Raw genomic sequence first — 20,348 nt, forward strand, 5'->3', positions numbered from 1 at the left:
GCCCCTACTTTGCCTTAGGAACTGGCCATGGCTCCCAGGCTCTTCAGCTGTGATTCCTAAGGACTGGTCTGACAGCCACTGGCAGCACAGAGGGGCCCTCGGGGGTGGACCATGAAGGGACAGTTTTTTATTCTTACTTTGTCTACTTTAATGTTAATAGAAAAAAATAACTAGTATTTGTAATAGTAAAATGATAAGAGAAAGTGTCCTTTTGAACTTGGCCAAAGTTGTGAAGGCAACATGTGATTCTTCGGAGTCGGGGAAACTATCAAGAGATGAAATCTAAGGGCGCCTGGGTGGCTCAGTCGGTTAAGCATCCGACTCTTGGTTTTGGCTCAGGTCATGATCTCACGGTTTGTGGGATCGAGCCCCACATTGGGCTCTGCACCCATAGTGCAGAGCCTGGTTGGGATTTTCTCTTTCTCTGTCTCTCTGCCCCTCTCCTGCTTGCAATCTTTGTCTCTCTCTCTCTCTCCAAATACATAAATAAACTTTTTAAAAGAGAGAGATTAAATCGAAACTCCGTGGTTCTCCATCGAGGCCTTTCTCCACGTAGCCCCAAACTTCCTTTCCAGCCCCTTTCCTGGACTTCACTCCTTGGCAAGGATGCCGTCAGAGCTCTGGATGCCTCCACGTGGGGCCGTCGGCTTTGTGGCCACCTCCCTCTCCCGCCACGCTGGTTCACGCCCTGCCTTACACGCCAATCCCTGCCCTTCTGAGGACTGTAGAACTTCTCCCAGGCCGGGGCCTCTCTCCTCAAGCCCCCGGGAAGCAGGTAACCACCCCGGGCGAGCACCTGCTTCTCCAGGCCTCTCTCCAGTGTTTGCCAGGCTCCCCAACAGCTACAGACAGGGACCTGCCATATGCCGGGCACACATTGGGAACCGGGGATATGGAAATGACAGAGACAGATGTGGGCAGTCCCTGAACTGGTGGAGGAACTCTCCATGGAAGCCACAGGCCCCTGGACGTGAATTCAAAGGCAGAACTGAAAACCGGTCCCCGGGCCCTCCTGCCCCTGCTCCTGTCCCTGCCCCTGCCCCTGCCTCTGACAGGTGACCTTGACCAAGGGGTCTGCCTTGCCTCGGCCCAAGCCCCACCCTGACAGTCAGCTCCTAAACCCTGTGCACTTTCTACGAGCCAGGTGAGGCCCAAGAAACGAGGTCAGTGATACGGACGGGAAAGTCATTAACTGCTTTTTCGTGGCCTTTTTGCTGGAAAATAGCTTCTCCTTCTCCCAAGGGATTCAGCCACAAAGTAAGAGCAGCTGAACAGCACCCTAGGAGAGAAAACCCACATGGGAAACAAGGACTTTGTCCTGCGGATGCCGGCACCGCACTCCTGTCCTCCGCTGTCCAGTGACCTCACAGGCAACGTGCCAGCCAAGAGCACCCAGGGCCCCTGGGTCTGGTCTCGGGCCAGGAGAGAAGTTGCCGTAAGGGACGGTCCCAGGACAACTATGAGATTTAAATACAGACTGTGTGGCTTGGAGAGTCACAGTGAATCCGTGTTACAGCTCCGGAATTTGATCATGGCCAGGGTTACACAAATGAAAATTCTTGCTTTCAAAAGGTACTATGTAATATTCAGGGTCCAGGGTCTTCTCACACAGTTGGGCAACAACAGTAACAATGTGGTAAATGGAGAGAGACAGGTTCAGCGCATGCGGCCAAATGTTAACAGTCGGTGAATCTTTGCAAACCGAGTGCAAGGTGAATACTCTTGCAACATTTCTAAGTTTGGAATCTTTTCCTACTCAAATCCGAATGACCGCCTGAGTACGGACGCTTCTGGTCCAAATCCCGCCAGCCGCAAACAGAAGAAGTGTGGTGCAGAGAAGTACAGAGAAGAAAGTGTAAATTCAAGAGCAGGAAATTTGCATGGAATTAGCAGTCTTTTTCACAAGGTACAAAATGCAGGCAGAATGAGCCTTTCAGCTCCCATAGAAGTCACCCCCCCACCCCCCGCCGGCCCCGAGTTTGCCTTTGCTCGACCCTTTGCTTTTCCTGGTGACCCCTCACCTGCCTTCCCCGCCCTCCCCCTGTTCATCAGAGCGCAAAAGCCCAAGGCAGCCCGTGGGCTGTGCCCCAGGAGCCCGTCGTCCTGCTGGCAGCTCCCTGGGTCAGGGACCCCGCGGCCTCGCCAGCACTGAGCGGACAGTGTCTGCACGTGGCTGTGTTTGCTAATGACTTATGCCCCTGCCTCATCTCCCCGCCGGCCCTGTCACCTCACCTCTGAGTCCCCAAAGTGCCCGATCCATGAGGGGGCCTCAGTAAATGTTAGAGCGCACACCGACAGCTGGGCAGGGCTGAGGCCATGCTCAGAATGGCAACTTTCCTTTTCTCCTTTTTTTAATTTTTTTTTTTTTTAACGTTTGTTCACTTCTGAGAGAGACAGAGACAGAGCACGTGCGGGGGAGGGGCAGAGAGAGGGAGACACGGAATCCGAAGCAGGCTCCAGGCTCCGAGCTGTCGGCACAGAGCCCGACGCGGGGCTCGAACTCAGAGTTGCAGGATCATGACCCGAGCCGAAGTCGGGTGCTTCCCCCACCGAGCCACCCAGGCGCCCCAGAATGGCAAATTTTCTTAAAGCCCATGATGTATTTATTCACCAGTATGTCCTGGTGGGCCAGGTGGGGGCGTGGTGCCTGAGGACCTCTCTCTCTGGCCCCTAAGAGGTGGTCTAGACTGAAAGTAGAAACGGTTCCAAGAAAACTGGGCGCCAGGAGCAGATCGTAGAAGGAACGACCACACGAGCTATTATGGGAAGCAGAGGCCGGCAGGGCTGCTGAAAGAGCCCGTGTTGGCTGCCGCAGGGACCGCCGGGCCGGGCCAGGGGGGCATTTTTGATCTTCCTGTGTTCATTCTTTGCTGTATGAGCAGGAGCCAGTGTGTTGGGGTCCCCCCCCCGCCCCCCGCCGCCAAACCTACACCCTGGAGCACATTCCCCTTGGTCATCTCAGTTTGCTCAGGGAGGGAAAAGGCCAGCTTTCCAGATGGGCGCTTAAAAGGTTTTTCTGTTAATGGGGCAGTTGGCAAAAAGGGGAGGGGGGGCAGAGGAGCCCTGTTTGCTTTGATTCTGGGCTCCACCGGCAGTGTTGACTCAGTCTGGGTGGCTGTCTGAGCTTCGGATGCTGTGCGGGGCAGGGCAGATCTGGGCAGGGACACTTTGCGGCCAGGGGTGGGGGGAGGGACCGGCCCTGCCGCTCGAAAGGGGGGCCCACCTCCTCCCCAGATCTGAATTTTCTCAGCTGTGAAATGGGATGATGGTCCTGAGTCCCGGGTTTGCAAGGAAGACAGAGTAGGCAGGGGCGGCCCCCCAACACCCCTTTGCAGGCAGTGTTTTTCACACGGGCGTCACAGGCTGGAGGCAGATGCGTGGACGACGCCCTTCATTCGGCACCTAGGAACTGCGTGCCTACTGTGTGTCAGGGGCACAGACAGAGGGCTCCGCGCTGGGCTTGAACCGTGTGGAGGGAGCCCAGGGGAAAGCGGTAGGTCTGATGCACAGACCCCACCGCCTCCGCTCTGGTGTCCTTTACCAAGGTACCTGTTCCCCCGAGGAAAGAGCTCTCCTCGGACGCCCGCTTAGCAAAAAGCCAGGGAAATGGCGGATGTGTGTGCCTTTCTCAGACTCACAGAAATGGTCCCTTCCCGGGACGCAGGTGAACAGTGGCCCTTGAGAGGCCACCATTCCCCGTGGTCCGTTCTCCAGCCCGGCTGAAGGCGCCCCCCCCCCCGCCCCCCGCCGCCCTGAACAGCAGCAGGGATTCAGAGCGACGGTCTGTGATGAAGGAGAAAGTCATTTTCTGCCCACGAAGAAGGGCTGTGGCAGAGGCTGGTTAGAGCACCGCCCGAGAAGGCAGAGGGCAGGAGCAAAAGCCTCCCTGCGACTGCACGGTGGGTGATGCCACAGGACAGGGACGCCGAGAGGGCAAAGTACGACCAGGCCGGCCCTGAGCCGTGACACCTTCTCCCTGGCAGGCCGAGGCCATCAGTCCACGAGAAGAGGCGGTGGTAGCCGGCCTTTTCCTGGATGACACTTGACTCTATTATGGGAACAGCCCTAAGACGATAAGGAAAACCAAGTGTCACCCAGAAACCCCCAATCGGCCGCTTCCAGACTTCCCCGGGACATGCCCCTCAGTGGTCAGATCCAGCCCCGCCCCCACCCCCGCCTCCATCTGGCGAACGAAGTTAAGAGAAAAGCACGGTACTCAGAGATTTCATCGATTTCATCCACCCCTGATCCTTCCACCTCTGAGCGCATTGAAGTTCCTTGAATAACTCAGAGAAGATTGTTGAATTATAGTGTTTGCTTGTGATTCAGAAGCAGAAATTTTTCCAAATGTCTTCGCAAGAAACTGACATCTGAGGGGCCATTATGAGTGAGTCAGCGGGTGTGGGCAGATCATCAGATGAACTGAGTTCTACTTTTCTTGTACTCCGCTTCTCTGCGTGTTCTCTTACTGTGAAAGAAAGTTCTGGGAGGATGAATAAGTCAGTAGAAGAGAAGAGAACCGGGAAGACATCGCTGGTTTCCACCAAAGCCGGGCTGCCCCGCTGCACGGAGGAGGGCAGCCCGTCGCCCCCACCGCCGCACCTCGTGGGACTCGCCGGGCTGCCCTCCACCCCCGTCCAGCCTCTGGGCCCGGGTAGAGTCAACGCTGTGCTGCGGGTCTGCAGGAGGAGACGCACACGCAGGTGCACGCACATCACGTCCCCTGGGCCGCGGTGACCCTGGAGGTGGGTGGCCACGCTAACCTCAGCCGAATGTCTCCCGTCTCCCAAGGCGTGCAGCTCCTGGTCAGCGTTATGCCGTGGCAGCAGCAGAGATAAGCACCGTGTGTATGGCCCAGTACCCGGAGCCGAAATCAAACAAGAACACGTACGGCTCAAGGCCCCATATTTGCCCAAGAAACCTCTGCTGTAAAGTCTCAGAAATCCATCCGTTTACCCAACAAATATTGGCCGAGCACCACGTGGGGGCTTGAGGGACCTCCGGGAAGAGGAAGGTTTGGGCCCCACACCCCAGAGACGGCACAGCACCGCCCCCTTCCCGCTGGCCTTCGCCCAGCTCTCTGGCATCTTGGGCCCGCCTTGGAGCAAGGTGCTCTCCACATGCGGTGGAAACAGGCTTGGAGAGGGAGCCTCCCAGGAGAACATGGCAGAAACGGAGATGGGGCCCGGGTCTTTGGACCCTGACATCTAGGGATACGCTTCAAGGTCGGGAAGGAGGCCGGCTGGGGCGCCTGCGTGGCTCCGTCGGTTATGTGTCCGACTCTCGATTTCGGCTCAGGTCACGATCTCACAGTCGGTGGGTTCAAGCCCCACGCTGGGCTCTGTGCAAACAGTGCGCAGCCTGCTTGGGAATTCTCCCTCTCTGTCTGCTCCTCCCCTGCTTGTGCTCTCTCTCTCTCTCTCTCTCTCTCAAAATAAATAAACATTAAAAAGAAAAAGAAGAAGAAGGCTGGCCAGACGGCCTCCAGCTGGGCATCTGAGGCATCTGGACCATTCGGCTCAGCTCACCTTCCTCCTCGCCTCTGGTCGGTAAGTGGGTCTGTCCACCTCCCAGGTGCGTGGTCCTATGCGTCCACTGTCACCACCTCTCCGGGAGCACCCACCCCCAATCGCCACCAGCTCTACCACCCACGACCACAGGACCCCTGGACCTCCCCATCCCCCCCCCCCCCCCCGTTCCTGCCTCTTTCCTTTCACCCTCCCCATGGTCACAAGATCTCATAAAACAGAAATCAAACCTCGCCCACTGCCTTCCGGGAAACTAGCAGCAACCAGCGTAAAACCAACCTTCTTCACCCTCATGCCACAGTTGATGTGTCGTCATTCTGATCCCTGATGGGAGACACCTGTCAGGGGCCTGTGGGGGGAGCCGGAGCAGAGCCAGGTGCAGGCCTGCCCTGAGAGGGGGGCAGAACCGGGCAGGCTCTTGTGGGAGCATCGCCTGGGGTGCAAGGTCGAAGCTGGGGTCCCTGTGGCTGTGAGGTCTGGGAGGTGCGCAGAGGGTCCCATTTGCTCTCCGGTGACTTCACCCCTGCCTACCTCCCGGCCACTCACGACCCCCACTGGATTCTTCCAGTTGGTCACGCTTACCAGTGTGTTTGTATTTCAAGGCCTTTGCATACATCCTTCTGTTTTAAGAGTCCAGCACTTTCCATGGCTATGTCCTCATCGTTCAATCCCAGCAACCCCTTGGATGGCTAAAAGAACCGTCCCAGACCAAACTCCCCAGAGGACCCCTGTCTCCAGCATGCCCCAAGGACTTTACCTCTGCTGTATCCCCAGGGCTGGGACAGTGACCTGCCACAAACCGCTGACGGCCTGACTGTAGGGAGGCCGTAGGCTTGATCAGTCCTTCAGTGTCCAGGACCCCTCTGGTCACGGGCCAGCTCCCGAGTGGGCTGTATGTGGCCTGCCCAGCTGTGCCCCGTGCATTCTGAAGGTGATGCTGGGGGTCAGCCTGCCGGTGGGGCCCCAGGGAGCCGCGTTCCCTCCCGAGCGGACGGGTGCAGCCGGGAGAGGGTGTGGCGGCGAACGCACTTGGGGGCAGAGGCACTTTGTAGCGGTTTCAGGGGAGGCTCTGAGCTCTCACATAGCTTCTAGATGCTGCCCCAGACTCCTTGCCGGTGGCTTAACCATAGCTGAGAGGGCAGCGGCCAGAGCCAAGCCCAGGCAGCGGGGGCCCCAGAGATGAGCTGGGCTTGGGGCCCTGCCCTGAGCCTCCTCCAGCCCAGGCGGGTAGAGTAGAGGAATCATTATCTCGATGATGCCCTCAGGCAAGCCGAGTGGAGTCGGGAACCAGCCGAGTGGAGTCGAAACCGAATGGGAGTCCGGTTTGCCAAGTCCCCAAAGCTGCTGGTCCGGTGGCTCTGCTCTGAAGAGAGCAGATCCTGAGGGTAGATTCCACCGGGACCCGGGGCAGCCACTGGGGGAGGTGGCCAGTTCAGGCAGGTGCCTTCCTCTGGGTCCCAGGCACCGTCCGAGTTGATCTGCGTGCCCTTCCGAGGGCTCCGGGGCCAAACCCACTTCACCAGCAGCAGTTCATCCCAACACTGCTCTCGGCACAGCCGCTGGGCCGAAATCGGGTTCGCCTGTGTCCACAGCCACCCCCTCAATGGAACGTGTTTCGGAAGCGTCGGCGGAAAGGAGTCCCCCACCCAGTGGCTGTAGGATTCAGTGGGCAGAGAGGGAAAGATTAGGGCCTGAGGTCCCTGGCGGGAGTGGGGGAGGGGGAAGACACCTATCTTGGAACTTAAGAATGGAACAGACCCCACTTCCTCCCCCCCCCCCAGGTTGCCCTCGAATTTGACAAAAGACCTAAGTTTTTATGGCCACAGACCACCCTTTGTACAACGGAAATGAGCCAATCGGGAAGGACAATCCAGTGCCCAGAGCTGTCAAGCCAGTAAGGGTAGAACCTGAGAAGGAACCAGGAGGCAGGGAAGGGGGCGCTGACCAGAACGTTATAAAACGAGGACCCTGGGTGGCTCGTTGGGTTGGGCGTCTGACCTCGGCTCGGGTCATGCTCTCACGGCTCATGAGTTCGAGCCCCGCATCGGGCTCTGTGCTGACTGCTCAGAGCCTGGAGCTGCTTCGGATTCTGTGTCTCCCTCTCTCTCTCTCTGCCCCTCCCCTGCTCACGCTCTGTCTCTGAAAAATGAATAAACCTTAAAAAAGTAAAATAAAGAAAAAAAACAACCAAGGACCCTCGCCTATAGTCCTCAGGCATTCACTTTCGCAACGTCCCTTCTCTGTAGAGAGAGCTTTCCTACTATTCTGTTTCGGATCTTACGGTCTAAGAAACTTCTGGCTGCTGCTCATTTTGTGTTCACCTCTTCATTCTTCGAAGCAGCAATGAGTCCCGGGTATTGTGGTAAAAAATCCTGCCACACCAGTAACCCCCAAAATGACACAGCCAGCCTGCTCTGATAGCGGTCAGCCAGGCACACAGGCGCCCACAGACCACAGCCAAGTTCAGAGGTGAGAGAGAGCCCCACGTCCGCTTGGCTCCCCGGGTTTGAGACATCACAGGGGCCGAGGCGACAGGGTGATCACATGAGACCTCACTTCCTTCTCCTTGCCTTGAAACTTGTGGTTTTAATTTTTTTGAATGTTTTAGTTATTTTTGAGAGCGAGAGATAAAGAGAGAGAGACAGAGTGTGAGTGGGAGGGGCAGAGAGAGGGGGACACACAGAACCCAAAGCAGGCTCCAGGCTCCGAGCCGTCAGCACAGAGGCCCACGCGGGGCTCGAACCCACAAGTCTCGAGATCATAACCTGAGCCGAAGTCGGACGCTTAACCGACTGGGCCACCCAGGCGGCCTGAAAGTTGTGATTTGAAATGTCCGGACTCCCTACCCCTCCTCCTGTCCGGTTTTCCGTCATTTTTCGAGCGTGAGCTGCTTCTTTGTCAGGAAGATCCTGGGGTGTCCCAACTTGCCACCTCCAGAGGTCCTGTTCGTTACCCCGCCCCTCCCTGCAACCTGCCTTCCACAGGGCTGATGCTTCCAGACCTTTCCACCTGACTTTCCACCTGCAATGTCGTGATTTATAGGAACTTCATATTTGGTCACTTGGATGACCAAAATCTGTTTCTCCCAGGTATTCGGTCTTTGTCCACAGTTTCTAGCTCACAGCAATCTAAAGCCTTGGAATTGTGAAATCGTTCGGGGCGATAAAAGTCTTTTGTTATGTTAATGGAAGGCAGGGTGGGGAGGGAGGCCTCCGGAGGGGACCTGGAAGCCCCGCCCCCTTCCTGGGTACCTCGCCCTCCATATCTCTTCATCTGGCCATTGATTCTTATCCTTTAATAAGCTGGTAAATGTAAGTATTTCCCCGAGTGCTGTGAGCTGCTCTGGCAAATTAATCGAATGTAAGGTTGGGGGGTGGGGGGCGGTCTTTGGAACCTCCAATCTGTAGTCGATCGGCCAGAAGCACAGGTGACAGCCTGGGGCTCACAAGTGGCCTCTGATGGGGGCGGGGGGTGGGGTGGGGGCAGTCTTGTAGGACTGGAATCCGGCACCAGACCATGTCAGGATTTGAACTGAAAAATCAGACACACAACTGGTGTCTGAGAACTGCTTGGTGTTTGGGGGGGTAGCGGGAAGGGGACCCACGTCTCAGGCTACAATTGGGTCAGGGAACCTTAAAACACCACCCCTCTGTCTGACCCTGACCACCCCGAGAGGCCTAGTGAGCAGTCAGGCCCAGCAAAGAATTTGCAGGGCCTGGAGCAAAATAAAACCCGGGCCTGGTGCAAAAGCCAGTGTCAGACCGAGCGGGGCACCGGCTGAGCACAGGGTCACATGCTTGCGTCCGCAGTATCTACACCCAGCGCATCTTCAGAGCAGCCAGCTCGCCCACTGCGGTATGAATGATGTTGGGGAGCAAGAACTCCCGTCCCCTTTGGGGCACCCGGGTGGCTCAGTCGGTTAAGCACCTGGCTTCGGCTCAGCTCATGATCTCGCAGTTCGTGAGTTCAACCCCCGCGTCGGGCTCTGCGCTGACGGCTCGGAGCCTGGAGCCTGCTCCGGATTCTGTGTCTCCCTCTCTCTCTGCCCCTCCCCTGCTCACTCTCTGTCTCTCTTTCTCTCAAAAGTAAATAAACATTAAAAAAAAAAAAAGGATTCCGGTCCCCTTCAAAGGTTGTTCTAGTTGGAGTAAGAACCGAATTGACACGAGGCAGAGTAACAGGAGAAAATCACACTTAATGGCGTGCGTACCGGGAATCCACGCAGACAGAAACTCCAAAGACAGTCAGGCAAAATGAGGCATACGTGACCTGAACTAGGGGGACGGGGTCTGGGACTTGAGAGGGAAGGAGTGCCCTTCACACGGAGATAATGTTATGCCCAGAATTCGTGATCCCCAAAGACCACTAGGGAGCCGAGTCCGATGCAAAAGCAAAGAGCCTTTATTCGAGCTAGCTCGAGCTCAGGCCCGCCCTTTCAATAAGAGCAGAGCAGGGAACTAGACGTCCACGGTCCTGCCACACAGATGGGTGGCCCAGATAAAATGCATCTCTGCCAGTAACCTTTCTTCCGGGAAAGACCCACAATTTAGATTCTTTGATGGAGTTAAGGGAGGGGCAGACGTTCCTTCTGAGCCCGCAGGGTCTCAGCTGCCTTCCGCTGAGAGTAACCTTCACGCCAAAGCGGCCACTTCGGGTGACCTGCCCTCAGCCCCTGCGGTGGAAAAACTTACAGGTCAGCACAGTTTCACCCATTATTAGGGATGAGGCCTCAGACCTCACAGCCCAGCCATCAGAGGGGAAGCACTGAGTGAGCCCTCCCCATCCTGGACCTTCGGATCTGATGTTGTAAAACACGTGACTGCCGTCTGGACCGTGACCGTCTGTCGAGATAAGGGTCTCCAAGATATTTGTCACCCGCCATGTTGTGAGCACTCTGGCTGTCCCGAAGCAGTGATGAACTTCTAGCTTCCTCTTTAGAAGGTACCAGAAGTCCACCTTTCAGGAATACCCCACCCGGTGACATGACAGGGACAGCCACTGGCTTTCTTCCCCCACGTGGGTGACCTGATTCACTTCAGTGGATGTGACGCGGCAGGGGAAGCCTGTGCGACACATTTCCTACCCAGAGTGGAGCAAAGGGCTCTGAGGCCAGGCCTCGGGACACGTGCTGGGGCAAACCAGCATCTGGAGGCCGGGTTTCAGTTGCCCCCTCCCCCCAGTGCAGTCTTGAGCTTGATCTCCCAGAACCAGGAGGCAGCCCCATCCCACCCCCACCCCACCTCCCAACCAGGAGCCGACTTCGCAAGAAGCTACAGGACACGTCAGTGGTTAGAGCCCACGTCCGCGCGGTGCCTCAGCGAACGGCTTTTCAGGAGCAGGGACTAAACTTCTGGACGGGTAAAGCAGGGCCGGACGTTGCCTCTGCGGCCCGCCGGGCTCCGACAGGCTCTGCCAGACAGGCTTCCCCGCTCTGCCGGGATTCCCCGACCACCTCAGCGCTTCCGAGGGTGGTCTGGGAAGTTGCTGGAAGCCCACGAGGCACGCGTGTTCACGTCTGATGGCCAGCCTGGCGCGGGCAGAGGGAGGGGCCGCGGGGAGGCCACGGAATGCCCATTCGAGCCCCGCAAGAGCAGCGTGGGCTCGTCCGTGGCCCCCACGGCCGGTGAGGCCCCTGGCATGAAGCGCCTGGACCTCTTCTTCCCGGAGGAAGGCGGCCGCCAGTGGGTCTGCTCAAGTGACTGCCACCCACGAGGAGCAGGAGGGAGGGAGGCACTGTTAGGTCGTAAAACCAGGGCCTCGGGGACCCACTTCTGCTTTCGGTTCCCCTTTGACCCATGACGCGTTTTGTTAGCAGGAAAGCTTTTCAAGCATCTTTGGAAGTTGGAACGTAGAGGTAATGATTTCTGGGCCCGGTGGAATTTCTCCTTGGGGCGGGTGGGGGGGCGGGGATCTTCTAGACGGATCTCTCCTTCCTTCTCGGCATACGGGGAGCGCCTCTCCGGGGAGAGCCCGGGCCTCCGGGGAACGGGGCCGGGAAGGCCAGGCCCGGGGCGCAGACCTGGGGCCGCGCGCGGGCCTCGCGGTGGGATGCGCGCGCGGGCTGCGGGGGCGGCTGCACCTGCCGGGCCGCGGGCCTGGCGGCGGGGCGGCGGGCGGGGTCGGGGCCAGCGGCCGGCCCCGCCCCGGGGGTGTGTCGCCGGGCGCGGCCGGCTTAAGGCCCGGGCGGGGCGGGGAGGGCTGGGAGAGGCCGGCGGGCCGGGAGCCATGGCGCCGTCCGGGCCGCTGCTGCTGCTGCTGCTGCTGCTGGCGGGCGCGCGGGCCGGGCCCTACTTCCGAGCGGGTCACAGCTGCCGCCTGCCCCTGCGGGGGGACCAGCTGTCCAAGCTGGGGCGCAGGTCGGCCGCGCGCGGGGCCGGGCCCCCCACCCCGGGCTCCCCCGGGTTCCAGGAACCTGGCGTGCTGCCTGCCTCCCGTGACCTTTGAGGGTCAAATCCAGATCCTGTGTTTTTTGGGGGGGGATCGCTCTTTTTCTTTACCTTTGGAAGGTGGGACAAGCCTCACCTGGGGGCCTGGGTGGGGGCGGGGGCTTGCGAGGAAGCCATGTGGTTCCCGCATGTGGGGTTGCGCTGCCTCCTTCACGACCCCCTGGGGGGGGGGGGGCTGGGGTGCCCCCTGGGAGAGGGGCTCCCCTGGGGGTTCGGGCGCTGGCTCCCACAGCCTGTCATTCTGGGGAGGGGAGCGGGCGCTGTATCTGTTCGTGCTGGTCTCTTCCCAGGACGTACCCCCGGCCTCACGAGTATCTGTCCCCGAGGGACCTGCCCAAGAGCTGGGACTGGCGGAACGTGAACGGCGTCAACTACGCCAGTGTCACCAGGAACCAGCACATCCCCCAGTACTGCGGCTCCTGCTGGGCCCACGGCAGCACCAGCGCCATGGCGGGTAGGTGGGCTTCCGCAGCCCCTCCGGACCGTGGGCCGCGAAGGCCTGTCCACACTGCCTCCTGGGCGGCGCAGGCAGCCACCGGGATTCTGCGCCAGGGCTCAGCGCGGGGCGGGAGGTGGCCGAGCCTCTCCAGCCTCGGGGAGCTGACCTGTGACCTCTGCGGTTCCTCCCCGTGGAGGGAAGGCCAAAGTACTGCAGGCTGGACTGTGCGTCCGCCTGGGGCCCGTGGGTGGCAGACAGGACGAGGGCCAGCCGCCCCGTGACATGCGGCTCCCAGGTGCCGTTTCTCCCCCAAAGCTTGTGACCCCGGCCCTTTGGGATCAGACCAGAGGTGAGACTCACCCAAAGTCCCCTGCCAGTATTTGGGGACGAGGAAGTGAAACTGCTTTGCAGCAGCAGCTCATATTTGAGCTGACGCCCATCCTGGGCTTGGAATATTGAGCAAGGCTGGCCGGGTTTCTCATCTGGCCCCTGGCCCCGGTGAGGGGACGAAGGAGGGGAAGCTGAGGGCCACACCACCCACGAGGGCTGTTGGGCCTTGCCTTGGGAGAGCAGGGAGCAAAGACCTCCCCCAGCCTCGGGCCTCCATTCAGCCTCACGCTGGCTTGGGAGGTGCGGGAGGGGCTCCGCCACCTCCAGTGGCGGCCCAGGGGCCTCCAGTGACGGGTCTCCGTTGCAGAAGGGGCTGTCTGGCTGGGGGGGCAGGGGACCACGGCCTCGTCCCCGCGGGGCAGCTCACTGGGCAGGCCTGGTGTACTCGTGGCCTTGTGTTAACTTGATTAAGAACAGGGAGGCCGCTGCCGCTTCTGAGGCTTGGTGGCTCCATTGAAGCCTCCGAGCTGCCCTGGGACTGTTCCCACTTTGCAGATGAGGAAGCTGAGGTCCCCGGCAAGGAGGTCAGGAGACTCGGGTGTGGTGTGAGTGGCAGCTGGGAGTAGAGCCCAGAAGCCTGGCCTTTGGGCCAGGACTTCTGCTGGGCGTCTTTGGGTCGAGGAGTGGAGGGGGGTGGTCTGGGGCATCCTTCTGGCCCTGCCGGAAGGAGGAGGAAGGGGGGCAGATAGGCTGCGGTGCCATTCCAAGGTGTGGGAGGCTTGGGAGGCCCCCTGATTGGGATGTGGAGCCAGAGGCTTAACCCCTGCAGCCCCTGCAAGGCCTTGGGCCGGGCGGGCAGGGTGTGGGCAGGCCCAGGCGGAGGGTCAGGGCAAAGGCCTCGGCGGGCATGGTGCTCACAGCGCGGAACTGAAAGAGGGCCTTTGTGGTGGCCCTCGGGGTGGGGGATGGACAGAAGAGCCACAAAGGTCACCAGGGCGAGCCCTCGACCTGGTTCCATTTTCAGAGGGTCAGCCCTGCCGCATCTCCGGAGCGGACTCTCCGGGGCAACCGTCTCCTCCCATGACGCTGTCCCCCAGCAGCAGGACCCTTCTTCCTCTTTCACTGAGAAAACAGAAGCCCTCAAAAGGGGACTTCCAGGGGCGCCGGCCCGGCGGGCTGCCACCTAACACAGCCGGTCGTGGTCTGCCTCTCCTCCTGTCCCCGGGCCCTTTGCCCTGTGCTTGGACCCGGCCATCGCCAGGAGCACGTGCGCAGGAGGCCTGGAGCCCATGCCGCCCCAGCCACTGCCCCACTTGCGGGCCCCTTCCTCCGTCCTCGGACCCCGTCCAGCCTCCCTTCACCTCCCACTCGGCGCGAGGGGCCGCCACGCCGGCAGGTGCAGCCGTCAGCCGCCGGGCCTCGCCCTCCACGGTCGCGCTTGATCACCTACCTGTCCCTGGCGCGCTGTCCCCGCCTTTCACCACACAGTACGGGGCTCTTCCTACTTCCTGGCTGCGCCTCCATATCCTCTGCCAGCTCCTCCCCCTCCCCGTGAGCACTGGGTTCCCCGGGTCTCAGCCTTCACCTGCGCCTCCGTGACACCAGCTGTCCGCTGCCCTCCCTCTGCCCGGACACCTCACGCCTCAGTCCCCCCACCCCACCTGGCCGAGCCACTCACCCTTCCCGTCGCTCCCGTGGAAGCCTAGCGCCGCCCCCCTTTCGATCCTGGGACGGATCTTGTCGGTTTCACCTGCAGGGTATGTTCTGAACCCCTCTGCTTTTTGCAGCCCCCATCGCTGCACCCCTACTCTGAGCCCCGGGCGCTGGCACCGCCTGGTCTCTGCCCCCTCGCCCCCCTGCCGTCCACCTGTCTACTGAGCCCCAGGTCGGACTGTACTTCTGTCCCACTGGAAACCCTCCGCGATTGCACGCAGAGCGAGCACAGAATGCTTACTTGACCTACAAGAGCCTCTGTACGCGGGCTCCCTGTCCTGTGTGGGGACCCCACGGGTCGGGGCTTTGACTGTTTTTGAGAACCGCCGGGCGCACAGCAGGTGTGGACAAGCACCTGTGGGTGATGGAGGAAGACGAGCAGGTGGAGAGGAACTTCCAGTTACGTTCGGGCCACGCGGGGAGCGTCTTTGACCCCCCCCCCCCCGGGGGTTGGGTCAGGGAGGGAGGGGACGCCTGATCCGGGTGCAGGGGAGGCCAGACCGGGCCGCGGATGGAGCAGCCTTGCTGCCCACCGCTGCCGGGCAGGGCCCGGAGGAGACGAGGCTGGGGAAGTAGGCCTCAGAGTTGGCAGCATGGAGGTCCTCGGCCTTCCAAGAGCAGCTTCCTCAGTGGGGAGGAGACCCCAGCCAGGTTGGCCCGGCGCCGAAGGGACAGCGGGGCTGGGAATGGAGACCCGGAGGGCTGCCGGGAGCCTCACGAGGCAGCAGAGAACTGCAGTGTGTGGGGAGGCGCGTGCGGGGCTCAGGGGCCCTTTGCCGATGTCGGGGGCACCCGGGTGGCTCTAAGCATCGGAGTCATGGGATCCAGCCCCACGTCAGGCTCTGCGCTGACAGCATGGAGCCTGCGTGGGATGTTCTCTGCCTCTCCTCCTCAGTCTCTCAAAATAAACATTAAAAAAAAGAAAGAGAAGGACGAGAGAGGGGGGAGGGAGGAAGGGGAGGCAGGTCCACGTGTGTGCAGGTACTGATGGGGGAGAGAGGGCCCAGGGCCCGCTTGGGCCTCGGGTGGGCGGGCAGGGATGTGCCACAGAAGGTGGGTGCAGGCTGCAGAAAGCCTGTACCCCGGGTGGCAGGGAGTCGAGGGACCTGCCTTGGAGTTTTCCAGTGGAATCTGGAGAGCCCTCGGATGGGTGGGGGTTGGGGCTGAGGCTGAGGGCAAACCCTCCCGTGCACCAGCAGGCATCAGCCCAAGAACGGGGACACCCTTACCGCCGTGTGGAAGGAAACCGAGACCGGTGGAGGCAAAATGGCTTGGAGAGGGCAGTAGGGCGAAGGGGGCCCTCTCCTGGCCCGCAGGCCCTGCACCGCGGGGTGTGAGGCTGGGGAGCCTCCATCAGGAGCTGCCAGGGGCGTGACCTCCCGGGGTCAGCAGCCAGGGCCGGGCTCGGGTCAGGAAAAGAAAATTCGTTCCCTCATTTACGCGGCTGGTACTTCGTGAACCCCTGCTGCGTGTCAGGCGGCGTGCTTGGGGTCTGGAGCTGAGCCCTGCGGGACACGGGCCCAGGGAAGTACGTGCAGTCGTCAGCAGGTGAGGTGGCGGCAGCTGCTTGGAGCTGGCGCGGCCGGGGAGGCCCGGGGGCTGCACAGGGCTGTCCCCAGGGACAGCTCTCTGGGCCAAGGAGCGGCCAGGGAGCACGGAGGAAGGGGCAGCAGGCGCAGATTGACGGCGGGTTTCTGAAGGCACGGGGCTGGTCAGATGAGTGGAGGTCTGTGCGGTGACACCAGGAAGGTGAGGGGGCCCCGGGGCTGCTGTGGGGGTGGCGCCTCAAGGGGCAGGACTGTCCTGTCCCGCGCTCTTGTCTTGGGGGCCGGCGGGCCCTTCAGCAGGCCCTTCCGAGGCGCGGGCAGCGGGGCAGAAGGACCTGGCCCTGCCCGCCTGGCACTGGGTGGCCAGTGGTGTGGACAGACGCCTCCGTGCCCGGAAGGGCTGGGGCGGGGGGCCTTGGAGTGCGGAGACCCCGAGGGGCGGGCGCTGACCGGGTGCGCGTGCTGCCCTCGCAGACCGGATCAACATCAAGAGGAAGGGGGCCTGGCCCTCCACCCTGCTGTCCGTGCAGCACGTCATCGACTGCGGCGACGCGGGCTCCTGCGAGGGGGGCAACGACCTGCCGGTGTGGGGGTACGCCCACGAGCACGGCATCCCCGACGAGACCTGCAACAACTACCAGGCTAAGGACCAAGGTAGGTGCCCGCCCGCCCCCACCGTCCCCCCGGGGAAAGCGTGGCTGGGGCGCTGGGGGAGGGTGGGACGGAGCGGGGAGCCCCCCGCCACCTTGAAATTGAACCCCGTGGGGCTGGGGGAGCGGGCAGCTGGGAGTCCACGGTCCTTCCTGAGAAGACCCCCAGAAAAGACCTGGGGCGGGTGTCTCCAGCCTCGTGTCCCCTGTGGCCAGGACTGGCCACGGTGCTTGGGTTCTGCCATGTTGGCGTTTTGGGGGTTTCCTGGGCGTCTGTAAGGTGAGCCCTGCAGAGGGAAGAGAAGGTTTTCCAGGGTGGGTGAGGAAAGCAGGCCTGCAGGTGGGTTGCAGCCCCGAACTGGAGGCACGAGGGCCCGGCTGGAACACGGCATCAGCTCGTTCCCCGGCCTGGGCTGTGAGCACACGGGCAGGGGTGGGGCCGAGGGGTCCTGCAGGGACCAGCAGAGCCAGCCTGCCTGGAGTCTCGGGAGCTGGCACAGCCCTAGGCTGCTTTCCTTGGAAGCCGAAGGAAAGGAGGTCCAGCCCGTAATTGGCCGTTAAGTCACCTGTCGCTGGCAGAGCTCCCTCTTGGCCAGGGCGGAGAACTGGGATGAACTTAATGGGACATTTGAGACCGCAGTGTTGGAGGAAGGGGGAGCCCGAGTGCGTTTCCGCCCCTGCCCTCTCCCTCCATAAAAGGGTGAGTTCCGGCAGCACCCAGTGCCCTCTCAGGGCCCGAGCATACTCTGGGCCACACCCACGGTGCCCTCACGTCGCCTCCGGAGCCGTAGTGCCCAGCCAGAACGAATTCCCCCAGACTGGTTGGGTGAGTCTTGTTGAAGTGGTAAATACAACAGGGGTCAGAGAACCAAGGAGAGGGCAGGTGAAGGGGAGAAGGCTCTGCAGGATGGGGGATCAGGTGGTCCCAGGGGCCCTGCCCTCCCTCACCCTGCACTGGTCTCGTCCAGCCTAGGCCAGGCCCCTCCAACCCACCAGTGCCACTGAGCAGAGCCGACTGTTTGCCGGTACATAGTCCGCTCTTTGTATTAGCAAATGTGGCCGCGGATCTGTCCCTTGCCAGTGATACTGGGCTTGGGGCACTTGGTGTCCTGGGGACAAACGAAACCAGCAGGTTAGGCCTCAAGGAGCCTGTGGTCCTGGGGGAGGAATCTGGGAAATTGTAACAAGTAGGTAACACGAGAGCCGTAACAGGGCAGGGTGGAGGGGTGCAAAGTGGGATGTTGAGGGCCCGGGGACAGCGCAGGGGATGGTGTTTTCTTACACAACTAAGAGCCACACTTGGTCTTTTTTTTTTTTTTTTTTAGCCTACTTCTTGAAACCTCCTCAAACCAAAAAAATAAATAAATAAGAAAATGCTTAATGTTTTCCAAATGTATTGGCCTGTTCACTAGCCAACAATACAATTAGCTTATTAAAAGCTGATAATTTAATTCCACTCCTTTCAGCTGTGTTGTGAAAAGACCCTGCTCTTGGCCTTTAAAGGAGAACAGGCTCGCTCTTGAGTGCCTACTATGAGCTGATTAAGCTGTGTGCTCTTCCCTGCCGAAGCCTGGGGAGGGGGTCCTCCCCGCTCCCTCGCAGCCGGACGAAGAGCCTAGTTCGGCAGCACCTGTCGGCAAGATGCTTCCCGATTGTTAGTTAAGCGTGGAGAGGGCGTGTGCACGTGCTTCTTTGTTCGCGGGTCCCCGAGGGGCCCGTCTCACGCCGACTTCGCGTGCTGTCCCGCAGAGTGCGACAAGTTTAACCAGTGTGGAACCTGTACTGAATTCAGAGAGTGCCATGCCATCCAGAACTACACCCTCTGGAAAGTCGGCGACTATGGCTCCCTCTCCGGGCGGGAGAAGATGATGGCAGAAATCTACGCCAACGGCCCCATCAGGTGAGGAGCCGGAGCCCCCTGCCAGCTGGGCACAGGGGCCCCAGTCAGTGTCACCTCCCCACCCCGCCCCCTCCCTGGGGCCGACTTCCCTGTCTGGGCGTGTGAGGGATCGTAGGGCGTCTGGGATCGTAGCGAGGGTGAAGCGCACGCACACGTGTGCACACTCGAGTGAGGGACAGAAGTTCGGGCAGGGTCGTCCCGATGCGCGACCCGGGTTGGGTCCACAGGACCGTCTGTAAGGGGGGGTGAGTCCTTCCCACCCGAGTGCTGATTCAAGCGCTGGCGCTCAGCTGCGGTATCATGGCGACGGAGAAGATGGTCAACTACACGGGAGGCATCTATGCGGAGTACCACGACAAGGCCTACATAAACCACGTCATTTCTGTGGCCGGCTGGGGTGTCAGCGACGGCACGGAGTACTGGATCGTCCGCAACTCCTGGGGAGAACCGTGGGTAAGGGCCCTCCCCCCACCCTCCCCCAGGCTCCGCAGCCGGGCACTGCAGCGCTGAGCGGGGGCTGGGGGGCTCCTTGCTCCGGCCCAGGAGCACCGGTGACATCTAGGGTCAGATCCTTCGTCGGGGGAGGGTTGTCATTCCCCCTTACCCCTTAGACGCCAGTGGCTCCTCCCCGCCCCACGTGGCCACCAACAATGTCTCTGGACTTTGCCAAGTGTCTCCTGGGGACCCCGCCCTGGTTGCAAAGCGCTGTTTTGGAACTTTTGGTTCAGCCCGATTGTTCCTTCGCAACCATCTCATCCTTTCTGCCGGCACAGTTTCGGCTCTCTTAGGAGATACGCCCCAATACGGCGGCATTTTTTTCAAAACTACTTTTGAGTTGGGTCAAAAATCCAGGGGAGATAAATTAACTGCCAGAATTTTCATTTCTAAGGCCCAGTATTAACCATTAACCGCTGAAGACACAAATTCATTACTATGAAGTGGGGGAGAGTGATTAATGTCGAAGTGATGAACTCAGTGTTTTTATTAAAAGACCATAAACCGGGGATATTAATAGGTAGTTAAGTCATCCGGCTTGAAGAGTCAACATTTTAGTTACATTAATTTTCTTTGGGCTCACAGGGCCATGTACCTCGCTTGTTAAATATTAACCAAGCCAAAGTATTTCACAGAAGGTATTTCTGAGTAGGGGTCCCGGGAAGGGCAGGCACGGTGCCTGAGACGGTGGCGGGGCAGCGCACGGGCAGCGGGGGGCACAGGAGACGGGGATGAGCGAACGTGTGGTGCCCCCCCCCCCCCCGCCACAGGGTGAGCGAGGCTGGATGCGGATAGTGACCAGCACCTACAAAGACGGGAAGGGTGCCGACTACAACCTCGCTATCGAGGAGAACTGCACGTTCGGGGACCCCATCGTCTAAGACCCAGGCCTCCGGAAGAGCAGGGGTTTAAGAGATGGTATCGTGAGCCCTCGTCAGGGGGGATCCCATCGCTGAGGGCGCTGGGCCGGGAGTGCCGCCGTCTGCAGGAACTCGGGGCTGACCCGAGCGGACGGCTGCCCAGCTGGCGGGGAAGCCATCCTTCAAGGGTCGGAAATGGGAGGGCGGAGACCCCGGGGCCGGCAGCACCGTGTGCCCGGCCAGAGTGTGGTCTCTGTTCTCCTCAGTACGTGATTTGGTTTTCTATTGGGCAGCGGTGGCCTATAATGTGGTAAACGAGGTCAGACTGATCACCAGTTGTTCTTTCACCTGGGAATCAGTGGTGGGGGTGGAGAAGGCCATCTCAGATCACCCGAGTGGTAATGAATAAAATACACGACTCCCCGCGGGAGTGGAGCCTG

General features: G+C 60.5%; 1 protein-coding gene across 1 annotated transcript; it reads left to right on the forward strand.

The window, feature by feature from the left end:
* The first annotated feature begins 11,703 nt into the window (after positions 1–11,703).
* Positions 11,704–20,338, forward strand: CTSZ (cathepsin Z). Its single transcript, XM_043553568.1, has 6 exons — positions 11,704–11,884; positions 12,265–12,428; positions 16,478–16,657; positions 18,403–18,553; positions 18,844–19,006; positions 19,819–20,338. Exons 1-6 carry the CDS (start codon positions 11,754–11,756, stop codon positions 19,927–19,929), a joined length of 900 nt encoding a protein of 299 aa, XP_043409503.1. The 5' UTR covers positions 11,704–11,753; the 3' UTR covers positions 19,930–20,338.
* The last annotated feature ends 10 nt before the right edge of the window (positions 20,339–20,348 follow it).

This window comes from Prionailurus bengalensis, chromosome A3 (assembly GCF_016509475.1).
Source record: "Prionailurus bengalensis isolate Pbe53 chromosome A3, Fcat_Pben_1.1_paternal_pri, whole genome shotgun sequence".
Classification (NCBI taxonomy): Eukaryota; Metazoa; Chordata; class Mammalia; order Carnivora; family Felidae; genus Prionailurus; species Prionailurus bengalensis.